The following is a 19,216-nucleotide window of genomic DNA, read 5'->3' as shown; positions in this document are numbered from 1 at the left end:
AAATGAGAAAAATATGCTTCAGAAATATTTTGTCGTCATAGCCTATGACACATTTCCTCATAGGCCTCCATCACCTGCTGCCTAACCTGCTTTCTAGGCGCACTCCTCCCCGTCCAAAACCTAACTTGTTCAAACGCTTGTTCAAGCAAGACTTCTATCCCATCCACACTCGTCCACGGTGATCCCTGCATCCTCCTCTGTTCCGCAAACGCCAATAACGGCGTCACTTTCTTTTCATACGCGAGTTCCACAGCGACACCCCCATTCATAGATAAATGGTCGAGTTTGAGGCCCAAATCCACAGCCTTGGCTGGTGTATCGATAGATCCTGCAATTGAGGGAACAGTAGAGACAATGATACAGGGTGGAGGTACGATTTGTGAACCATCTAGACAATCGAGGACTGTGACCTTTAGGAGACGATCAAGCCGTTGGAAATCATCTACCAAAGTTCGGGCTTTCGATCCACTCCGATTATACACAAAGATATTAACGACACCAATGCGATATAACGCATATATAGTAGCCCTGGCAGAGCCTCCAGCACCCAACACGAGGGCTGTAGTCGACGAAGTAACCGCATGTGCAGGTGTCAAAGCATGACACACACAATTTTTTATTCCCTTCCAGTCCGTGTTGTCACCTATCAACCCATGACCACCCCAAGGAGCTATTTGAATTGTGTTGACAGCACCGATAATTTGCGCATGACGAGAAAGATGCTGGACGAGGGGTATGACATTGCGGCCATGGGGTAATGTGACGCTCGCTCCTCCAAAATCGGGTTGTTCAATCACTTGGCGGATCTCATCTATACTCGGTGTGTCATACTTGCTGTATGTATGTGGGAGGCCAAGGGCGGTAAAGGCGGCGTTGTATAGGATGGGCGACATTGAATGAGGAATCGGATGACCAAAAACGTAATAATGTTTGGGTGGAAGGAGGCCTGTGAGATAGAGGATGGATTGACATTCTTGAAACGTGACATGACCGGCGGGGGGAGGTATAGGGACAAGGGGATGTGAAACGGGTGAGAGGTAGTGATTTAGTGCTCGCGAGATTTTACCCTGACGAAAGTTGAGAAACGAGTGAACCCATGATAACACGACTCACCTCATTCCCCATGTTTAAGCCAATAAAGGGTATACGGCCGTTTTCGACAGAGGCGGCAAAAACGCGTAATTTCATGTTGTCTTCAAAGCTCTTGGCTACCAAGGCCATGACGGCTACATCTGCACCCATTGCGACAAGGCTGTCATAACCTCGCCTAGCCTCTGCACTATCCCAACGGTACCGATTTGCGATGTCGCAAAACAAACCAATGATGGACGTGTTGACTTTGTTGGCAACGATACTTTGAATGACGGCAGGGGGATAATGGACTCCGACCTCGACATATTCGAGACCGAGACGTAATGCGTGCTGGAAGTAGGCGGTGAAGGATTCCATCATGGATGGATTGTCGGGGTCAAGATCGGGATAGTGGCCGGCCTCGGATTGCATACGGAGAGTGAAGGAGATGGGGAGTGGGGAATGGCGGCGCAAGGTAGCGATTTGATATGAAAGATAACTGAGGTCGTAGGATGCGAGCAAGTCGGCTCGGATGGCCCAAAGGTCGGTTCCGACAGACAAGTCTTCGAGGTGGGGAAGGGCTTTATTGAGGTCATCAAAGGTGAGGGAAAGGAAGTAGGTTCGATGGGGACGGGTGGGGACCTTGTTAGTATCGACGCCATGTATGAAACGGAGTAGCCTGAAAAAGTCGCGTTCGACGGGTTTGAAGATGACGGAAAGGTTGTGCTTGTTGCAATCGGTCGAGACGTCTGGGTGAGTGAGGGAAAAAAACTCGTATGAGCAGCAGTCGCGGTAGAGGGCGATCCTTTGGTCCCAGGTATCTGGATCGTGTTGGTGGACCTGGGAGGAGCGGGTGTATGCCGCCACGGCGTCTTGGTCTCGGAGGAGGTGAATAACGAGGCCATGATCTCGGAATTGGCGTAAAAGGTTTCTGTTTGGTTCCAGCTCGATGACCCCAGCGCCGCAAGCGATGACCTTTTCTGTGGGATTATTCTGGAGGAGATCTAGGAGGATGTCGGATTCGACGAGTCGCATGGCATCGCGGCCCCTGGTTGCTATGTAGTCGGAGAGGGAAGTTTGCTGGCGAGCTTCGAGGATGGCGTCGGCGTCGAGCATGTCCCAGCCAAGGGCCTTTGCAGTGATGGAGGCAAGGGTGGTCTTGCCGACTGCATAGAGATCAGCGTGGTGTGGAGGAGTGAGGGAAGAGAAGAGAACCTCCGGGCATGCCTATGAGGACGATGGAGGCCCGTCTGGAGGGGCGCTGTGCGCTGGAGGGAGAGGGAGCGCGCGAGGGGGTTGCGGAGGGCCGGAGCATGCTGTTAGCCTGCTGGTGCTAATGAAAAAAGGTGAGCGGGGGGTGTAGGGCAGAGGGCAAAAGACTGACGCGGTGGTAGAGGCTGGCCCTGGAGTCTGGCGACGGCGAGAGCGTCCTGGGCGGCGCGTTTATGAGGTCTCGCACTTTCATGGCGGTAGACTACTGATCGGCGTCGGAGCCACGTTATTCCGTCACCCCTGCTACATCATCACGCTATCTATTACCCAGCTTCCCCCTGAAGTACTCTTCCAGACTCTTGCTCGACGTCCGGATCGTCGGCGCTGCTTCAGGTTCTGACGCTGCGACGCCGAGTATCTCAGCCATCGCCGTCTCCGATGTGCGGGCCAGCGACTTGGCGGCAATGTGCCGTGCACGGTGGCTTGTCAGAGTCAGTTCTTTAACACGACGCCAGATATGGGTAGACCTACGATCTGTGCCGTGGCACCACTCGGACAGGTTTTTCCTCGGCGCTTCCTTCGTTTTTCCTCGGTCTCTTGCGCTTTTTTCCCTCGCCATCCTCTTCCCTTTTTCGTTTCTCCTTCTTCTCCTCTGGCTCCATTTTCCCTTTCACAAATCCATTCACCACACTCCCACTCCCACTCTCCTCCTCTTTCTCTTTCTCATCTCCATTCGCCGCATTCAACCTCTTCAACAAATTCTCAAAATCTTTATTCTGCTTCCATGCAATCTCCTCAGGTCCACTCCGATGCCCACCAATCCCCATCATATCCAACTTTTGTGCAACCTTGATATGAGACGTCCGTCCCTCTTCACCTGCTCCCAGCCCTTTACTCGAGTCCCACCCAAACTTGGATAGATAACTAGACCCGAAGCGAGCTGCATCTGTTATTTCGTTACTTTGTCAATATAGATCTCAATTTCTCTCTAAACAAAAAAACACACCGTCTGCCCATGTGAGATTCCGAGGATCATGAGGTATCCTTTGTTTGTTTTTCCGTCCCGAGAGTCCCATAAGCGTATCGAGCAAAGAACGAAAAAAGAAGAGGTTTCGATTTTGACTACACTTAATGACATAAGCAAACCCATCATCCCAAAAAGAAATCAATACTACAAATGTAAGTACTATCGGTCTGTGCACCAAATCACCAGTCTGCCCTCAGCTTTTCCTTGAGTACTCGTCCGCGCAGTCTCCACCGCAAGTTCAAAATCAGTCTCATCCGCAAGCGTCACCTTGCCCCCATCTTCATCCTGGAATTTCAATCCAAGTCCATTCACAGACTTGTTGAATTTCGACGCAAGTTTACTCATAAACTCTTTATACGTCATTTCCGGAGTCAACGCCATCCCCCGCACATCGTCCTTGTAGTGAATCTGTAAAACATCATTTATTTCCCCAAGATCCACATCATCAACACATTGCAACGAACCTTCACACGAATCTTCGTAAGGTCATAGAAACCATCATCATACTCACCGCTGACATATCCTTCTTCCTCCTCATCCTCATACGCGCTTTGCATCCGACTCCGTGGGGGACGCCGCCGCGAAGGTCGTCTCCTCATTGACCCAAACGAACTTGGCGCATAACTACTACCCGGTGCACTCCTTGATCCACTACGAGAAATTCCAGCCGGAGGTACATCAGCCGCACCCCTTGCCCAAGCTATAACACGATCATCCGAGGCTGATGTCGGATTCTTCGAGGGAACGGGAGGCACCGTTTCGGGTGTGTCAGCATAGGAGTCGATGTAATCGTCATACAGCTCCGTGATGCGGGTATCCTTGGTCGCTGTGAACCCAAACGTTAAACATATAACGTAGCAACACCGTGAAACTTTTTCCATACCTTTCGGTGGGTTACTCGGTCCCGCAGGCGCAGTCGCTTTTCGTATGCTTAGTCCTCTAACCGGTCCCCCAATACCAACAGCCGGCCGTCCAGCTCCAGGAGCTGGTAGGTTTTTATCATCCTTTGCTGACGTAGCTGCGTTTTCGGAACTTGGCGATATCCGTTCTCGGGCATTGGATGGTACCGCAAGCGTCGTTTTGGAACGCTCAATACCCGAAGCCGAAGGCGGTTCTATATTTGTTTCTATACAATATCAGACAAAGACAATAACCGATTCAGATGAACATACTGGGTTTAGGTGTGATAGTGGGCATGCTATTGCTCCTCGTAATGTTGGCCTCTGAATCCTCGATAAATAAACCATTGGGTGTGATACCTTGCTTAAGACGAGTCGAGCCGGAGAATGTAGTGTAAGCATCATTTGGGTCGCTGGAAGCAACCAAGATCTACAAAAAAAACGTCAACGCGGCGATCTCACACCGAACGATTGCCATGCTCACCGGTTGCCCCAAAAAGTTCCGCGCAGCTGCATTCTTCAGCTTCTTTTCCGCAGGTCTATAGAGTACACCAACAGGCTAAGGTGCATCCATCAGAATAGGCACAGAGAGAAAACTGAAGACGACGCACAACACTGAAAACCATGTAACCCTCCCCACGGTCTCGAATGGCCTCATCAATAACTTCATGGTCATCTATAGCTTTATCCTTGCTCGCCTCAAACATATCTTGCATCCCATCATCAATCCTCCCCATATAAATCAGAGACAGACCCTTGTTATACAAGACCTCTGCCGAGAACAATCGAAATTTGAGCCCCAATTGTTCATAGTTACTAGACGTTTGAAACCAGTGAGAACATGGAAAACGATTATCCACAGACTGACAACGCTCACATTGCCTGATTTCCGCGAAGGTAAAAAAGAGCTTGCTCGAAATCTTTGAAAGCGAGGTCGTAGCGACCAAGCAGGAAATTGGAGACGCCACATTGGAAGTATCTGCGAGGTCATATGTGAACAATAGTAATGATCAAAGGTGATAATGGGGGGCATACGCAACGGCCAGATACTGGTCTAGGTTTGTAGCTTCAATAAAACGTTCCACAGCAGCTTCGTGTTCTCCAAGGGTCGCATAAATCAGTCCCATATTTGTTAAAATCTTCGACGAGTCCGCGATCCTCTTTGAAAAAAGTGAAACAGATAAGCCATCAACGTCGTCGACGACATAAAAACCACATAAACGCACCGAGAACAGGTCCAAAGCCTTCTCAAAGTCCTGGTCATCGTACGCCTTCAACGCAGCAGCCCAAGTTTCAAGCTCAGCTTTAAGAGACATTATGGCGGACAGTAAGGTGGATGATGGTGGGTTCTTTTTCCCAAAGTATTAATTTAGCGTCCCTGACGCGCCGATTTTGGAATAAGGTACAAATGCAAAGAAAAGGAGTGGCGGAAATTTCGGCGAAAGAAGAAAAGAAAAAGAAAAAGAAGAACGAGGATCCAGTCCCGTATCAGGCGTATAACGAGAATGAGGATACAACAGAGAGCACCACCTGCTTTATGTCGTAAGAATGTCTTGATAGATCCTGGACTGATCATGATTCCTGTTGTCAAGGTCCCTCGTCGGCATCTCCCGCGCTTCTTGTCCCCCTCAACTGGCACTGTTATTAGTTCACTGCACTCAACTACTTCATTTATTTTCGGCACATCATGTCTAGAATTACCCTGGTTACAGCCAGAGTTTTCCGGGTCGATGCTTTGGCGACTGATCAAGGGTGAATCGGTTGCACCTGCTACCATCCCGTATCATTGATGACACCCATCTAAAAAATACCGTGTCATATTGTATTGTAAAAATGCCAGCAACAAAAATATTCGAATAGACAGCGACATGCATTATAAGTTACACCGTCCCAGTGATCTAACAGTCATAAGTATCCAAAAAAACAGCGGACTGCATATAAAGAAATCAAGAACGAAGAAGGATAGAACTAGTAGCCACTCGGACGGGCGTCCGATTTCGAGGTATCATACGCACGGATAAGTCTCGCTTGATCCTGTTTTCCAGCAGTTTCAGTTTGACTAAAGGCGAACCCACGATTCCGACGCATCCGTTGCACAGCGCGCACTTTTTTAATCGCCTTCTGAAACCTACGATGGGCCATCAAAGTTGAGCTCACGTTCCAGTAATGAAACCCGGATTATCTACTTACTGTTCTTGTCGCGGTCGATAGTCGGGTATATTGTACTTTTGTAGCTCTTGGACAATATGGTATGACAATGGGTTGTATGTTCTCCGATAGCTACAAGAAAATATGAGCGTCCATTCGTAAACGATCCCAGACCCGACACTCACTATTTCCAAACCATGTCTCGTCCAAGGCAGAAAATGGGTATAAGTAAGAGATTGAAGTAAAAGATCCCGTTTCCCCATAAATGTGGTACAAGGCCAGCATATTCGGTGGAAAACCCAATGAGAGGTGCAACTAATGCATATAATGGCAAGAAAGCCATAGTGAAAATGAAAGATCCGGGAATGGCGGCGACAGTATATTTAGTCCAAATGCTATTTGGAACAATCAATGACTACCTTGGTCAACAGGCGAAATGGCTTACTCGGAAATCAATGCTGCCTTTCCGAGGACAGTTAGAATGACCGCAAGGTACAGGGTAGTCCCCCAAAACCAATGTCCACTGTCTAATCCATTTGACAATCGGAGGTCTCCCCAGAACAAAATTACAGAGGATCCGAATAAGACCTGCGAAACGTGAGATAGCTGCCAAAATAACAATACCCCTTCACTTACGATACTATGATACAGGGCATTCGCGACCCACAGCCAAAAGGCAGTTTTCGTGAAAAATTCATTTTTCTGTCCGAGAATGTAGAGTTGGGGATATCGGTCAAGGAACCGCGCAGACACAAATTGGTCAAAGATACCAATGACGAGCGGTGGTAGGACAGTAAACACCACGTTGAAAAAGGTCAGCGTCCATGACTCGTAGGCAATCTGACCGGAAAAATTGTTGAAGAACGAAAACTAATACGCGTCCCAGTGAGATATGAGTCCTTGGGTAAAAACAATCACCAACGCAATTACTCACCCAGAACTGTGTCATGTACAACGTGATGTTCTTATAAAACGAATCTGAACGAGGAATCAGTGAAGTTGATATCGAGCCAGAAATATGAAGACATACACAAAATTAGCTTTGATAAACGGCGGTAGCTCCAAGCACCGTGTACGAGCAGCAACTTCTTCAAGTACCTGAACTGCGAGATAGCAACGTCGGCGGACCGAGCAGCTTGTAAACCCTACGGCCAAATGTCATCCTCCGTTCACAGGTTTGGAGTATGTATTTACCTCAACGCCAGATATACCTATACCGACGTGTGCGGCTTGAATCATACTGACATCGTTGGCGCCGTCGCCAATGGCAAGCAAAATGGCTTTCTGATTTTTTTTGACCAGTTTGACAACAAGTGCCTTTTGCAATGGCGATACACGACCTGGTTACTGATAATTAGATGGTGGAAAAAAAAGGGAAGCTGAGAAGACACACAGCATATCACGGCCTTGCACATGATAGCAAGCTCTAAGAACGTCTTTGAAATTTCCTTCTCCAAGGCAAAACCGAGGCTCTTGCCATCTATTTTCAGTGAACATGGGAAAGAAGAATGCTGTCACTAGTACACGTACCTATAATTAAAGCTAAGTCTTCTATGTCACCTGTGTTTCTCTGATTCTTGATGGCCGATAGCCTTTTCGTCAAGAATTCTCTTGTGTCATTGGCGTTCTCCTCGTTTACGATTACCTACATTGAGTGAATCACTTTTACAATAGACGGCCAGAACGTTGTGGATATACATACCAAATTCATAGACTCGGATATTAGCCGGCAAGACATTCCGATGTTAATAGCTGTCTCTTGACGGTCGCCGGTCAATACCCAAACTTTTATTCCAGCCGTCTGCAAGGTATGAATGGTGTCAGGGACTCCGTCTTGAAGCTTGTCTTCGATGGCGGTAGCACCGAGCAAGAAAAGATCCTTCTCTATGAGTTCTGCAGCCTGGTCCAGGGCCTCGCCTCGGCCATTGATGGTAGCGGCAGCTTGATCATAGATGGTGGACCACTGCTTGTATTCCTGTTCTGGAATGTCTCGAAAGGCAATGCAAAGAGTTCGCAGACCCTCTGTAGCATAGTCTTCGAGATGCATAAGAGTTTTCTCGGTATAAGGCTGGTGTTTGTTGAGTCGCTCTAGGATAACGGTGTCTGCGCCCTTCGTATAAAGTTTAATCTTGCCATCCGGCCCTCGTACGACAGTCGACATCCTTTTACGAGTCGAATTGAACTCGCACACGTTCAATACTTCGAATTCCTGGTTTTGCCCCAAGATTTTGACAAACACTGATTTGGGTTTACGTGTCTGGAATAGTATATTTAGTGTGTTGTACAACACCTTTATACTGAGACTTACATGGAACTGAAACCCGAGAAGCTCTGCGCCAGCTACTAGAGCAGCTTCATCAGGACTACTTGCTTGGTAGACCATCTTCTCATCCTTGACTTCGGGAATGACTGTGTGACATACAGCGAGAAGAGTCAAGAATTCCATGACAGTCTCCTTTTGCTTCCCTTCATCTGTTGCATCGGCCGACGGTGCATCCATGAATGGATTAGAGGATCCATTCACCAGGGATCTCATCTCCTCAAACGTTTTCCATCCATCTTTCCCATCCCTGCCTTCACGTTTAGACTCATCTATCACTTCTGCATAAGCTATACCGGCAATACTGCAACAACGGAATTCCATCTCATTGCATGTTAGCGTTCCTGTCTTGTCGCTGAAAACGTATTCGATTTGACCAAGTTCCTCGACAAGGGATGACGTTCGACAGAGCGCAGGTGTGTCGGTCTTTGCGTAGTACATATCCAGATCCGAATTGATTAACTGAGCTTGCTGGAACTTGACAATCTCCATGGTGACAATGAGGGAGATGGGGATAAGGTTATTATATAGGATCACAAAGGTAAGGATGTCTACACGGCGATCAGCAATGCGAGAGGCGTATGTATCAAATAAAATGACTCGCCTTCGATAAACCCACGAACTGCGTTCGCAACAATCAGGATATTAAAAATCCATGTGGATGTCAATCAACTCACCTCGATCACCAACCGACACGTTCTCGAACAAGTACCATTGCTGACGAGAGAAAAACCAGGAACGGATGCTGCTTCCGATAGTAGAACCAATGGACAGGGCAAGAAGAATGATGAATAGAAACACGATTTGTATGTTTACCTGTCGCTCAACGGCTGTCCTTTTGATAGGAGCTGCACTACAAATTGGATTTTAGCCAATGCACTCCTACAATCGTGGAGGGTACTTACGTGGCGTTCCGCATGAGTTTTGTTTCATGGCCAGTAAATACAGTCAGACCATACGCCCATGGAGTATTACGCAGCTGAGCACCACGCAACAGTATTTGATCAGGCCCAAGGGGTACTTGCTTGGGTACTCCCATCTCAGTCAAGAGTTCCAAAGTGCCTTCATAGGTATATAGTGAGTTGTTCGGGTGTTCGGAGCGAAGAGTGCCGCGTAGTCGGTTGACAAGCTCAGGAGATGTTAGATGTGAAGTTTGCGGACTGGCTTGTTTGATCTTGAGGTTAGTTTCGCTGCAAGTGCTACTCAGCAGGGGCAGATCAGGCAAATCATGAAACTCACCCATCAAGGTTCGACGTCTCAATGTAACACAGACCCTCTGGTTCACTCGAGCAGAGTAAGACCATATCCGCGGGTATAAAATCGTTGTTTTCTATCCGCACTACATCTCCCACCTTTATATCCTTCCACTTTGTTTCCGTAAATCCTGCATGTTGATTCATTACTTTTGCGTAACGCGAATTCAGCTCAGAGTCAGATTGATGTCGTTTCTTCAAACAACCAATGAGCAAAAGTCAAATCACACGGAGGAAAAACTCACTAGATCCTCTTGCATCTCTTTAAAAGCGGAGACTAGAAGGACCACGGCCAGCGGTACAATAGTGGTGTACTGCTGTGTTGGTGATACACCGGGTATCTGTTGTATACATGCAGTAAATAGGAAGAACAAATTGGCGTATTTTGAGAATTGCTCTACGAAGATATGCTCAGCCCATGCATATTATATGGGGAAGATAGCACGTACCGAACAAGAACTTGGGCAAAAAGGTTGCAACATTGTACTTGCTCGTAGCAATGAAGTTGTTCCCAAATTCCCCGTTAGCAGGACTATTGTTCAACGCGATGACTCTCTCTCCCGTTAACACTACCTCCTTCTGCCAAGGCCACTTCCACTTCCACCTCTTCCGCCCCGACTTTGATGACGACTTTGGTGGCTGCGCCATGGTCGACGAAAACTGCGTCCGGTTCGAAGGCGTCACTTCCTCATCGTCAAAATTCCATCCTTGCGGCATTCCATCACCGAGGGTGATCTTGGAATGACCTGCGGGTGCTGCTGCTGTGCGGCTCAACGGTAACCCACTTTCCTGCGACTCCATAGCGTGGGAGCGCCCAAAGGCTGAATCAGGCGCATAGTCATCGTCGTCAAAGAATGGATCTAGGAGTTGGCGTTCAGATTGGTTGTTGTGAGGACCAGCCGAAGGAGGATAGCTAGTCGTTGTAGGCTGGTACTGCCTTGCTGCAGGGTTTGCAGATGATACAAGTCGTAAAAAATCGTCGGCCATGATAGGCGCAGAGGCAGCCTGCGCAGACCGAGTTGGAATGGATATTACTGAGGATGGTGAAGACGGGAATGAATTGGTTGCGAATCAGTTGCTGCGTGAATCCGGGTTCCAAGAGGCTACAGCCAAGCAGTCCAAAACACTGATCAAGATCCAATTCAGGTGGCAGTGCTTCACCAAAAATATCCACTATGGCACTTCATTCCGCATTTCGCAGGAAACTAGATGAAAATCACAGCTTAACGGCAGAAAACAAATACAGTATTGTGAGCATTCTGAAACATGGTTTCATGCGCAAAATATCCTGAAAAAATCCGGTCGAAATGGTAAGGTATATACTTCTATCATAGCTAATGTCCTAGTCCATAATACAACAAAGCACTACAATATACTCGGAAGTAGTGGTCCTTTCATACATGGTTATTGTTATGATTATAATAGCCAGCAGCATGACCGGAACCAGGTGGTGTGTTTGTAGCATTACCGAAAGAATGAGTAGTATCAGCGTAGGGATATGAATAATTGGGCCGTGACAGCGAATGGGATTCATCTTTATCGGTCGCCAAGACAGGCGTATACGCGGGGCCAGAACGAGGGAAGATTTGGTCGTCAGCCTTTTGTTGTGCCAAGCGCCTGGAGTAACTGTGTACGACATAGCAGGCATCTATGAAGAAACAGAAATCGATAAGAAAAAAATGGAGGGCACGAGAAAGGGGCATGGAGACATACAGGCTACGACCACGGTAGGAACAAGGCTGGATACCCAAATGGCCCATTCAGGTGTATTTTCAAGGGAGAGCGCATTGCACAAGTTAATCTTTACGGCATCGCTCGAGCCTCCAATGCAGCGCTCCCTGGCTTCATCATCGTGACGGAATCGATAGAAAATTATGATGGAACAAATTCCAGATGCCACTTGAAGAAGCAAACTGACGTAGAGAAGAGCGAGGTGTGTCTTAACAAGTCCATTCTTTTTAAAAGCAGCACCGAAAAATCTTTATCCAAATAAAAAACCGTCAACAAACTGAAATCGTTAGTGATAGACGGATTCAAGTCGTACCCGATGAGACCAATGAGAGCACCGAAGGTGCATATCGATCCGGCAACGATGAATGCAATACGCACGTTACGGGCGTGATCCACCTGGTTGACTGGCTAATGTCAGAGAAAGGATTCTGGTGGCTGGAGGAAAACTGCTCACAATTCACTTCGGTATCGACGAGATGTAGGAGGTACCAGAAACCCCCAGCTGCCGCTCCGCATAAAAGGAATTGCAGGAAAGATATCACGATTGCTCCCAAGCGAAGCGGAAGACAGCAACAGAATTTAGGGGCCATCGGGACAGCCTTTGAAGTAAAACTGGATATAAGGGAAGATAAAAAAGGTAGAAAGGGGAACGATCCAATATGCAATTTCAACTCTGCATTTTATACCAGTGATCATAGCCCAACAATTTGATAAGAATCGGCCTCGCCTGTGCCGCACCGCCATCATTCATATTCAACCACTGTCTTCGAACAATTTATTCGCCGCGAGTCAGCTCCACTAGCAAATTTATGTAATCTCGTTCCAAGAGTGTCCTCTTGAGAAAAAGTCCAATTACCAACCGGTGAAGATTCAGCTCGACGGGTACTGAGGATAATTTCTAGCTGCCAAGCATGAATCAACTTCAGCGTCCGTTAAATTTCACACAACTACGTATGTCCATAAGGATAGAATAAATAGAGAAGACGTCACCTCCGCAGTCATGAGCGCAGCCGCACAGCATCATGATGAACGCGCCCAAAGAAAGGCTGTGGATTCGGCTTAGGCGACTGAGTCTTCATTTTCCGCCAGCGTTTCGTCGCTATGTCGACTTCGTGTCGCCGATATCGAGGGCATTTGAATTAGTGCTCTTTGAGATTCACATTGAATAGGTCTTTCGGCTGCGACCGGCTTGTGGCGAATCAGCTCATTCCGATAGTGATACAAGAAAAAGAAAGTGGCTATGGCACGCTGTTCAAATCAGGCATATTTCAGAAAAGGGTTGAATCTCACCAGTCTGAAATATCGTGTCCAAAATGAAAGACACCCAGACATCAGGCAGAGGAGCGGCTTCGAAACTCATCAAAAGTCCGCAGAGCCTGGTTTCCTCAACCCCCACCATTTTAGATCTACATTCTCCCAGAAGTTTGCTCTTCTCCTTATTGAATCGATAATAGGTATCGATATTCCACACTGAAATGGCAATATTAGCGACCCAAACGAATGACTGTGGTTTCATGAAGTTTTTCATGAATCGTTTTTTTGAAATGCTGCCATAAAGACTAAAAGAACAGGTGAGTATTTGGTTAAACTGACGATATCATTATCGTACCCAACGACAGCAATGAAGGCCGCGTAAAAATTCCATATTGTCACAGCAATCAAGCAGCCATCAAGACTCATGAGCGGTTCGACCCCTAAGTAATATTATTCAACCAAGTTGCACTGTACAGTGATACTGAGTGCATGTGCATTGTGCGTACCATGATCATCGCTCTTCAATATCCATGATAAGAGCCAAGACCCGTCTACGATGTCCACAAAGAATTGCATTAACAGCGAGAAAACAAGTCCAGGATGGACTGGGACGCAGAACAAGACTTTGTTGGTCATCACCAAGTTCTGAGGTTATTGAGCTAGCACTGAGCCAAGTTGGTCAAGTTGGTTAATTTCGAGGGCGGGGTGCACCGAAGACGTAAAACAACAACGTCATGGACTCATGGAGTACCCGAATGTAACGATTGTAGCAGAGGTTTGGCAGAGGTAATGCACTAGTCCAACACTAGTCAGTCCGCTTTACGAAAAGTCGTGATATTTAGCTTGAACGTCGCGCTATTTTTGGAACTGCAAGGATAACATGCAAACAAGGTTGTCGTTCTCAGATCCCATCGATTATGCCAATACATGAGGACTGGTATAAGGATCGTGTCCAGAAGTGAATCAGAGGCCAGCGGACAGCGAAGGTTGCGTGGGTCGCCGACAGTGCCAAGAGATTGATTGCACTGGTTAGGCGGGGTGCGGGAGTTGCCCATCACCGCCATCGGCAAGATCTCACTTAGACATGCCGTAGGAGAGTATGAAGTAGTATGAAGAACAAGTTCTGCAGAAGCGGATCGAAATAGATCAAGGAGGTTGATAGATCTGACAGTCCCCTATTTATCATATCGATGCCCATCCGATACCGAATCCATCTTCTTTCAACACACATTCTCATCCCCCGTCATATCCCAACCTCCGTACCCGATGGCAAGACATTCCTTCACCGCTCTGAATTCCAACTTCGTTGTCGATGCCCAATACAGGATGGTCAAGGAACTCGGCCAGGGTGCGTATGGCTGCGTCATAGCCGCCGTGCATAGTAGCACTGGAGAGGGTTGCGCCATCAAGAAAATTACAAACATCAATACAAAGGTCTGCACCGCTAGACTATCGAATATCATTCAGTTAACCGCGTCCTACATGTAGCGTATCCTCACTAAACGATGTCTTCGCGAGATCAAGTACGCTACTGATTTCGAGGCATAGCTAGGCATCGGCTAATACATGTCAATAGGTTGCTTCGTCATTTCAGAGGCCACAAAAATGTTGGTGGTAATCTACATTCTGTATATCCTTCAGTTGACTGATCCCACCAGATCACTTGTCTCTATGATATGGATATCGTTTTCCGGTCGGACGGCAACTTTGATGAGGTTTATCTCTATGTCAGCACCCCTTAGCTTTCCGCACCCAATCGAACATTGACACAATGATCCTAGGAAGAGCTCATGGAGGCCGATCTTCATGCTATCGTAAATCGAACGTCTGTCTGAACATGGAAATCTGAGAGCTCATTAAGCGTTTCAGATCCGTTCTGGGCAACCTCTCACTGATGCTCACTTCCAATCATTCATCTATCAAACCCTGTGCGGTCTCAAGTACATCCACTCTGCCAACGTCCTCCACCGTGATCTAAAGCCAGGGAATCTGCTCGTCAACGCAGACTGTGAATTGAAAATTTGCGATTTTGGCCTTGCCAGAGGCTATAGTCCCGGAGGTGGAACTTCTAGGGCGGCTGGGAATCAAGGTTTCATGACCGAATATGTAGCAACTCGCTGGTATCGTGCCCCGGAAATCATGCTGAGCTTTGCGAACTACGTAAGTCGCTTGTGTGATTTAAAGGCCCCGCTTTGACTTCTAAAGACTACTGCCATCGATGTATGGTCCATCGGTTGTATCTTGGCCGAACTGCTGGGAGGAAAACCTATCTACAAAGGCAGAGAGTGAGCTCACACCGTGGTATTCGATGATGTTTACTTACCATGCTCCAGCTACGTAGACCAACTGAACCAGATCCTACATTACCTTGGAACACCTCCCGAAGAAACGCTTCGACGCGTAGGCTCGCCTCGTGTATGTTTTCAATCCATGATCAAGCCATAGCATGCTGAGACGATTATTTAGGCACAAGATTACATTCGATCCCTACCGATCAAACCACGCGTACCTTTCTCGACACTTTACCCTCGAGCAAACCCTCTTGCCATAGACTTACTCGGCCAAATGTTGCATTTTGATCCTATCAAACGAATTGGCTGCGAACAAGCCCTCAATCACCCTTACTTCGCGGTATGGCATGACCCCGCTGACGAGCCGGTTTGCCCCTCCGTGCGTGACAGAATTCAATAGAGTCTAAAAACTTCCTCGCTGATAGCTGCATAAATGTAGACATTTGACTTTAGTTTTGAAGAGGAAGATACCATTGAAGGAATGAAGAAGCTGATTGTAGAGGAGGTCAGAAGTTTCCGAACCGAAGTTCGAAACCAAGCCAAGGCGTCCTCCCAAATCCGTCGCCAGGACAGGTGAGAACTCGAGTGTGTAAGTAGTGAAGCAGCTGCTGAATGAAACTTTTAGTCTCCCTATACCATCTCGGGAGGAAATCATCAACTCGCCTGTGCAAGAGCATGCACCACCTCACGGAGCTACCTCCGGCTTCACTATGAGCAGCATGGGCCAAAGACCTGCCAGTCCAGTTTATGATGATCCCAGTGCGGACCTTGAGCGCGAGCTCGCCAGTACTCATCTCGGAAAGAGATAAATGACGGTTTGACATCGCGACCCTTTTCGTTGTTCTTGTGATGCTCGTGATGCTTCCAAGTTGCACGCTGCTATGTATACATGAAAGAGTGCTTGTATGCGTCTATGAAGCCTTGTGCTGTAGATTTGTTTTGGTTCAATATTGGTGTCGGCTTATACTAGGTAGTGACAATGAATCAATGAAAAAATTTGGTTTACTGCATTCTCAAGGAATGACACCCCCAGGTATCGCCTTTGAAATTGTTGGAACTTTGTCGACCTTAAGCTGACAGCCAAGGCTAACTTTAGTCAGGGGATGGAAGCATATCTTCGTTTAGCCACAGAATTTTGTCGTCATGGTTCCCAGGGTACCCAGACGTAAGAAGGGAGGCATGGAACGCCAGGAAACCGACAATTGGACTACTTTTAAAGGCCCTTCTTTGCAGTAAAAAACAAGCGTGATAATGATTAAATGATACCGTTAAATTCCTAAACACAGAACTGAATAGGATATACAAACACTCTGCGCTAGTCTAGCAGCTTAACGCGGGCAATGAACAGCCTGACCTTCTCCAGGTCCTTCAGATCACCATCCTCGGTCTCGACACCGCCGCTTACATCAACAGCCCAAGGCCTGACTTGCTTCACAGCCTCGGCGACATTTTCGGGTGTCAAACCACCGGCAAGAATGATAGGCAACCGACTGCCATCCAATGAATTCGTGGTCGACGACGTGTCTTCGGATCCCAGATATGCCCTTGGGCCATTGAGTAGAATTTCACCACCATCAGCGACCTTCTTTGCGAACGCCCAGTCCACAATCTTGCCGCTACCTCCACTCAATCCATCGCCTCGGACGCTATCGAAAAGGATGAAATGATTTTTGCCAGGATGAGTGATGTTTTCTACTCCCCGAATCCTGCCATCTTTGAATCCGAGGTGGAACGCACGTATGACAGGGACTGGGATCTGAGTTGCCCATTCCACTGGCTCATTCCCGTGTAACTGGACAATATCCAGCTGCACATCCGCTACCGTTTCAAGAATTTCTTCCAAAGGTTGATTCTGGAATATACCAACGAGGAGTGGGCGCGTTTGTTGCGTAATATTCGCAAGGCGTTTGGCATTCATGGAGAACCAGGGTTCGTTTGCAGATGAAGTTGAAATCGGCTTGAAATCAAAGTTGAATCTGCGATCCCTGATGGCTGCAGCAATTTCCTTTGCAACCTGGCGATCGATACGACGCTTTGATTTGGCGAACATCAGTCCGAGAAGATCAGCACCAGCATCCGCGATAGCTAGTGCCTGATCCTTAGTTTTAACGCCACAGATCTTCACAAGAGGGGTCCCTTGTTCTTCTTTCTTGGCCTCAACCGAAGGCGTCCCCATTAGCTCCTTGATGTATTCACCTACATCTTTTGCTTTCATCAGGCTCTCACCCACGAGTATCGCGCCGACGCCTTGACCTTTGTACCGTTCAACATCATTCCTCGACGCAATACCACTAAGCGCACAAAGAACGACATTCTTTCCCTTCGTCATATCACTCAGTCTACTGGTCGTGCTCATGTCAACCTTAAAGTCATGGAGATTGCGATTATTGACGCCGATAACTTTGGCAGGTAAGGACAGGGCGAGCTCCATTTCCTGCGCATTATTGACTTCAACAAGAGGTTCCATGCCCAACTCTTGTGCGTAACTGTAAAGATCGCGGAGACTAGACTCCGAGAGCATACTGGCAATGAGAAGAATACTATCTGCACCCCAAATCCTCGATTCAAGTACTTGGTACCTGCTGAGAATAAAGTCTTTGCGAAGGATAGCAGGTCTATTGGGGAGATGGGCAACTGCTTGACGGGCATGCAGCATGTCATGAAGCGATCCAAGGAACCATTTAGGTTCAGTCAAGACAGAGATTGTGTGGGCTCCAGCCAGAGCATATTTGAGAGCCTGTGCGGCAGGATTGATATTTAATGCAATAGGGCCTTTCGAGGGCGATGCGCGCTTTATCTCAGCGAACATGGCGGGGCAATCAGGAGAGGTGCCTTGCCTGATGCGTACAGTGAAGTCGATCTGAGGTGGGGAGATATTCAAGGAGTGGAGAGTCTGAAGATCCTGAATTGTAGACCCTGGTGTTGCCTGCGCTTGGTCAACGTCGAGGAGTCGCTGTTTGTAGATTTTGTCCAAGATCGAAGGTACTTTTTTCTGGGTAGTCACAGGTGTAGAGACATCGTCTGGGATTTCAGGTAGGAAGGGTGGCATAGTCGCATCAAGGACGTGGGCCCCGGGGTTTTGCTCCCAGAGTCCGCCTCGCAAGGAAAGAAAATTCTTAACAAGGTTGTCACCGCCCTCGCTGAGTATACTTTCTGGGTGATACTGAATGGCTTCGACAGTATATTTGCGATGGCGAACACCCATTATCACGCCAGATTCTTCGGTCACGGAGGTGATAGCGAGCTCTGCGGGAAGAGTCTCGTAGGAAGCGCTAAGCGAGTGGTAACGAATTGACTTCAGGCCTTGAGGAGCGTCTCTGTAGCATCCACGATTGTCGTGTCGTATTCGACTGACTTTGCCATGCATGATTTCGCCGGCGTACCTTTGAAATTTTTCGTCAGTATTGAAGACAGGTGAAGAATCAAGTTAAATCCTTTGATTGACTTACTGGATTGAGCCGCCATAGACATCGACGAGGCATTCCAATCCCATACAAACCCCGAGGATAGGAACTTTGCCAGTGAAGTAGCGAATGGCATCCTTTGATACTCCAGAGTCTGTGTGGGGGTGACCCGGACCTGGAGAGATGATGAGGGAATTGATTTTGAGTTGAGGGAATAGGTCTGGGGATATCGCATCGTTGCGGATGACGGTGACACTGGCACCAAGGAGACAAAGCTGTTGGTAGAGATTCCAGGTGAATGAGTCAAAATTGTCGATCATGAGGACGTCAAGCTGTCCAGCAAGATAGGGAGGAAGAGATGAAGTTCCCGGCATTCCTGACATGGTGGATATAGAGTCGAGTCGAGTGGGGTTTCTGGGTTACTTGTCGGTAGGGGTGAGGAATTTTATATAGGGGTAGGCGCCTGAATAATTCGCCCACGGCAATGATCTAATATGATCTTGTGATCTCGGTTTGCATGATCGCACTGCTCGCGGTCGCACTTCCCATGTGTTCGGCCCTTACTAGTCGGCAGCGCTCATCGTCGTCAGTACTTCAATTACAACT

At 47.8% G+C, this 19,216-nt stretch overlaps 8 protein-coding genes across 8 annotated transcripts; 1 reads left to right on the top strand and 7 right to left on the bottom strand.

Moving 5' to 3' along the window:
• Positions 1–35: 35 nt before the first annotated feature.
• AGABI2DRAFT_117786 (hypothetical protein) lies at positions 36–2,536 on the bottom strand (the record flags this gene model as incomplete). Its single annotated transcript, XM_006460799.1, has 4 exons — positions 36–1,067; positions 1,114–2,237; positions 2,287–2,404; positions 2,456–2,536. The coding sequence occupies 4 exons, from the start codon at positions 2,534–2,536 to the stop codon at positions 36–38; spliced, it is 2,355 nt and encodes a 784-aa protein (XP_006460862.1).
• Positions 2,537–3,364, bottom strand: AGABI2DRAFT_192450 (hypothetical protein). The gene is made up of 3 exons (XM_006460798.1): positions 3,290–3,364; positions 2,815–3,229; positions 2,537–2,765 (listed from the first exon to the last, which is right to left on the bottom strand). Exons 1-3 carry the CDS (start codon positions 3,357–3,359, stop codon positions 2,600–2,602), a joined length of 651 nt encoding a protein of 216 aa, XP_006460861.1. The 5' UTR covers positions 3,360–3,364; the 3' UTR covers positions 2,537–2,599.
• Positions 3,365–3,469: 105 nt separating this feature from the next.
• AGABI2DRAFT_69516 (hypothetical protein) lies at positions 3,470–5,525 on the bottom strand (the record flags this gene model as incomplete). Its single annotated transcript, XM_006460797.1, has 9 exons — positions 3,470–3,718; positions 3,775–4,128; positions 4,183–4,436; positions 4,483–4,639; positions 4,694–4,768; positions 4,821–5,025; positions 5,087–5,188; positions 5,245–5,369; positions 5,436–5,525. 9 exons carry the CDS (start codon positions 5,523–5,525, stop codon positions 3,470–3,472), a joined length of 1,611 nt encoding a protein of 536 aa, XP_006460860.1.
• Positions 5,526–6,012: 487 nt separating this feature from the next.
• On the bottom strand, positions 6,013–10,731 carry AGABI2DRAFT_185198 (aminophospholipid-transporting P-type ATPase; the record flags this gene model as incomplete). Its single annotated transcript, XM_006460796.1, has 18 exons — positions 6,013–6,337; positions 6,400–6,489; positions 6,543–6,752; positions 6,803–6,945; positions 6,994–7,227; positions 7,292–7,335; positions 7,388–7,502; positions 7,552–7,697; positions 7,751–7,837; positions 7,888–8,002; positions 8,060–8,614; positions 8,666–9,228; positions 9,282–9,299; positions 9,355–9,530; positions 9,583–9,867; positions 9,917–10,125; positions 10,176–10,327; positions 10,380–10,731. The coding sequence occupies 18 exons, from the start codon at positions 10,729–10,731 to the stop codon at positions 6,178–6,180; spliced, it is 3,654 nt and encodes a 1,217-aa protein (XP_006460859.1). The 3' UTR covers positions 6,013–6,177.
• A 568-nt stretch (positions 10,732–11,299) lies between these two features.
• AGABI2DRAFT_135951 (hypothetical protein) lies at positions 11,300–12,277 on the bottom strand. Its single transcript, XM_006460795.1, is given in 5 exon segments — positions 11,300–11,578; positions 11,644–11,907; positions 11,973–12,063; positions 12,103–12,104; positions 12,116–12,277. 5 exon segments carry the CDS (start codon positions 12,249–12,251, stop codon positions 11,325–11,327), a joined length of 747 nt encoding a protein of 248 aa, XP_006460858.1. The 5' UTR covers positions 12,252–12,277; the 3' UTR covers positions 11,300–11,324.
• Positions 12,278–12,913: 636 nt separating this feature from the next.
• On the bottom strand, positions 12,914–13,341 carry AGABI2DRAFT_117782 (hypothetical protein; the record flags this gene model as incomplete). The annotated part of the gene is made up of 2 exons (XM_006460794.1): positions 12,914–13,220; positions 13,271–13,341. 2 exons carry the CDS (start codon positions 13,339–13,341, stop codon positions 12,914–12,916), a joined length of 378 nt encoding a protein of 125 aa, XP_006460857.1.
• Positions 13,342–14,141: 800 nt separating this feature from the next.
• On the top strand, positions 14,142–16,237 carry AGABI2DRAFT_192446 (hypothetical protein). The gene is made up of 11 exons (XM_006460793.1): positions 14,142–14,349; positions 14,404–14,438; positions 14,492–14,522; positions 14,574–14,642; positions 14,697–14,729; positions 14,785–15,075; positions 15,121–15,200; positions 15,249–15,330; positions 15,382–15,585; positions 15,646–15,779; positions 15,832–16,237. Exons 1-11 carry the CDS (start codon positions 14,182–14,184, stop codon positions 16,013–16,015), a joined length of 1,311 nt encoding a protein of 436 aa, XP_006460856.1. The 5' UTR covers positions 14,142–14,181; the 3' UTR covers positions 16,016–16,237.
• A 200-nt stretch (positions 16,238–16,437) lies between these two features.
• AGABI2DRAFT_221113 (anthranilate synthase) lies at positions 16,438–19,122 on the bottom strand. The gene is made up of 2 exons (XM_006460792.1): positions 18,656–19,122; positions 16,438–18,589 (listed from the first exon to the last, which is right to left on the bottom strand). Exons 1-2 carry the CDS (start codon positions 18,991–18,993, stop codon positions 16,522–16,524), a joined length of 2,406 nt encoding a protein of 801 aa, XP_006460855.1. The 5' UTR covers positions 18,994–19,122; the 3' UTR covers positions 16,438–16,521.
• Between the last annotated feature and the right edge of the window lie 94 nt (positions 19,123–19,216).

The sequence above is a fragment of the Agaricus bisporus genome (assembly GCF_000300575.1).
Source record: "Agaricus bisporus var. bisporus H97 unplaced genomic scaffold AGABI2scaffold_5, whole genome shotgun sequence".
In the NCBI taxonomy this organism is placed as follows: Eukaryota; Fungi; Basidiomycota; class Agaricomycetes; order Agaricales; family Agaricaceae; genus Agaricus; species Agaricus bisporus.
This window is presented reverse-complemented; position numbering and strand designations above follow the sequence as displayed.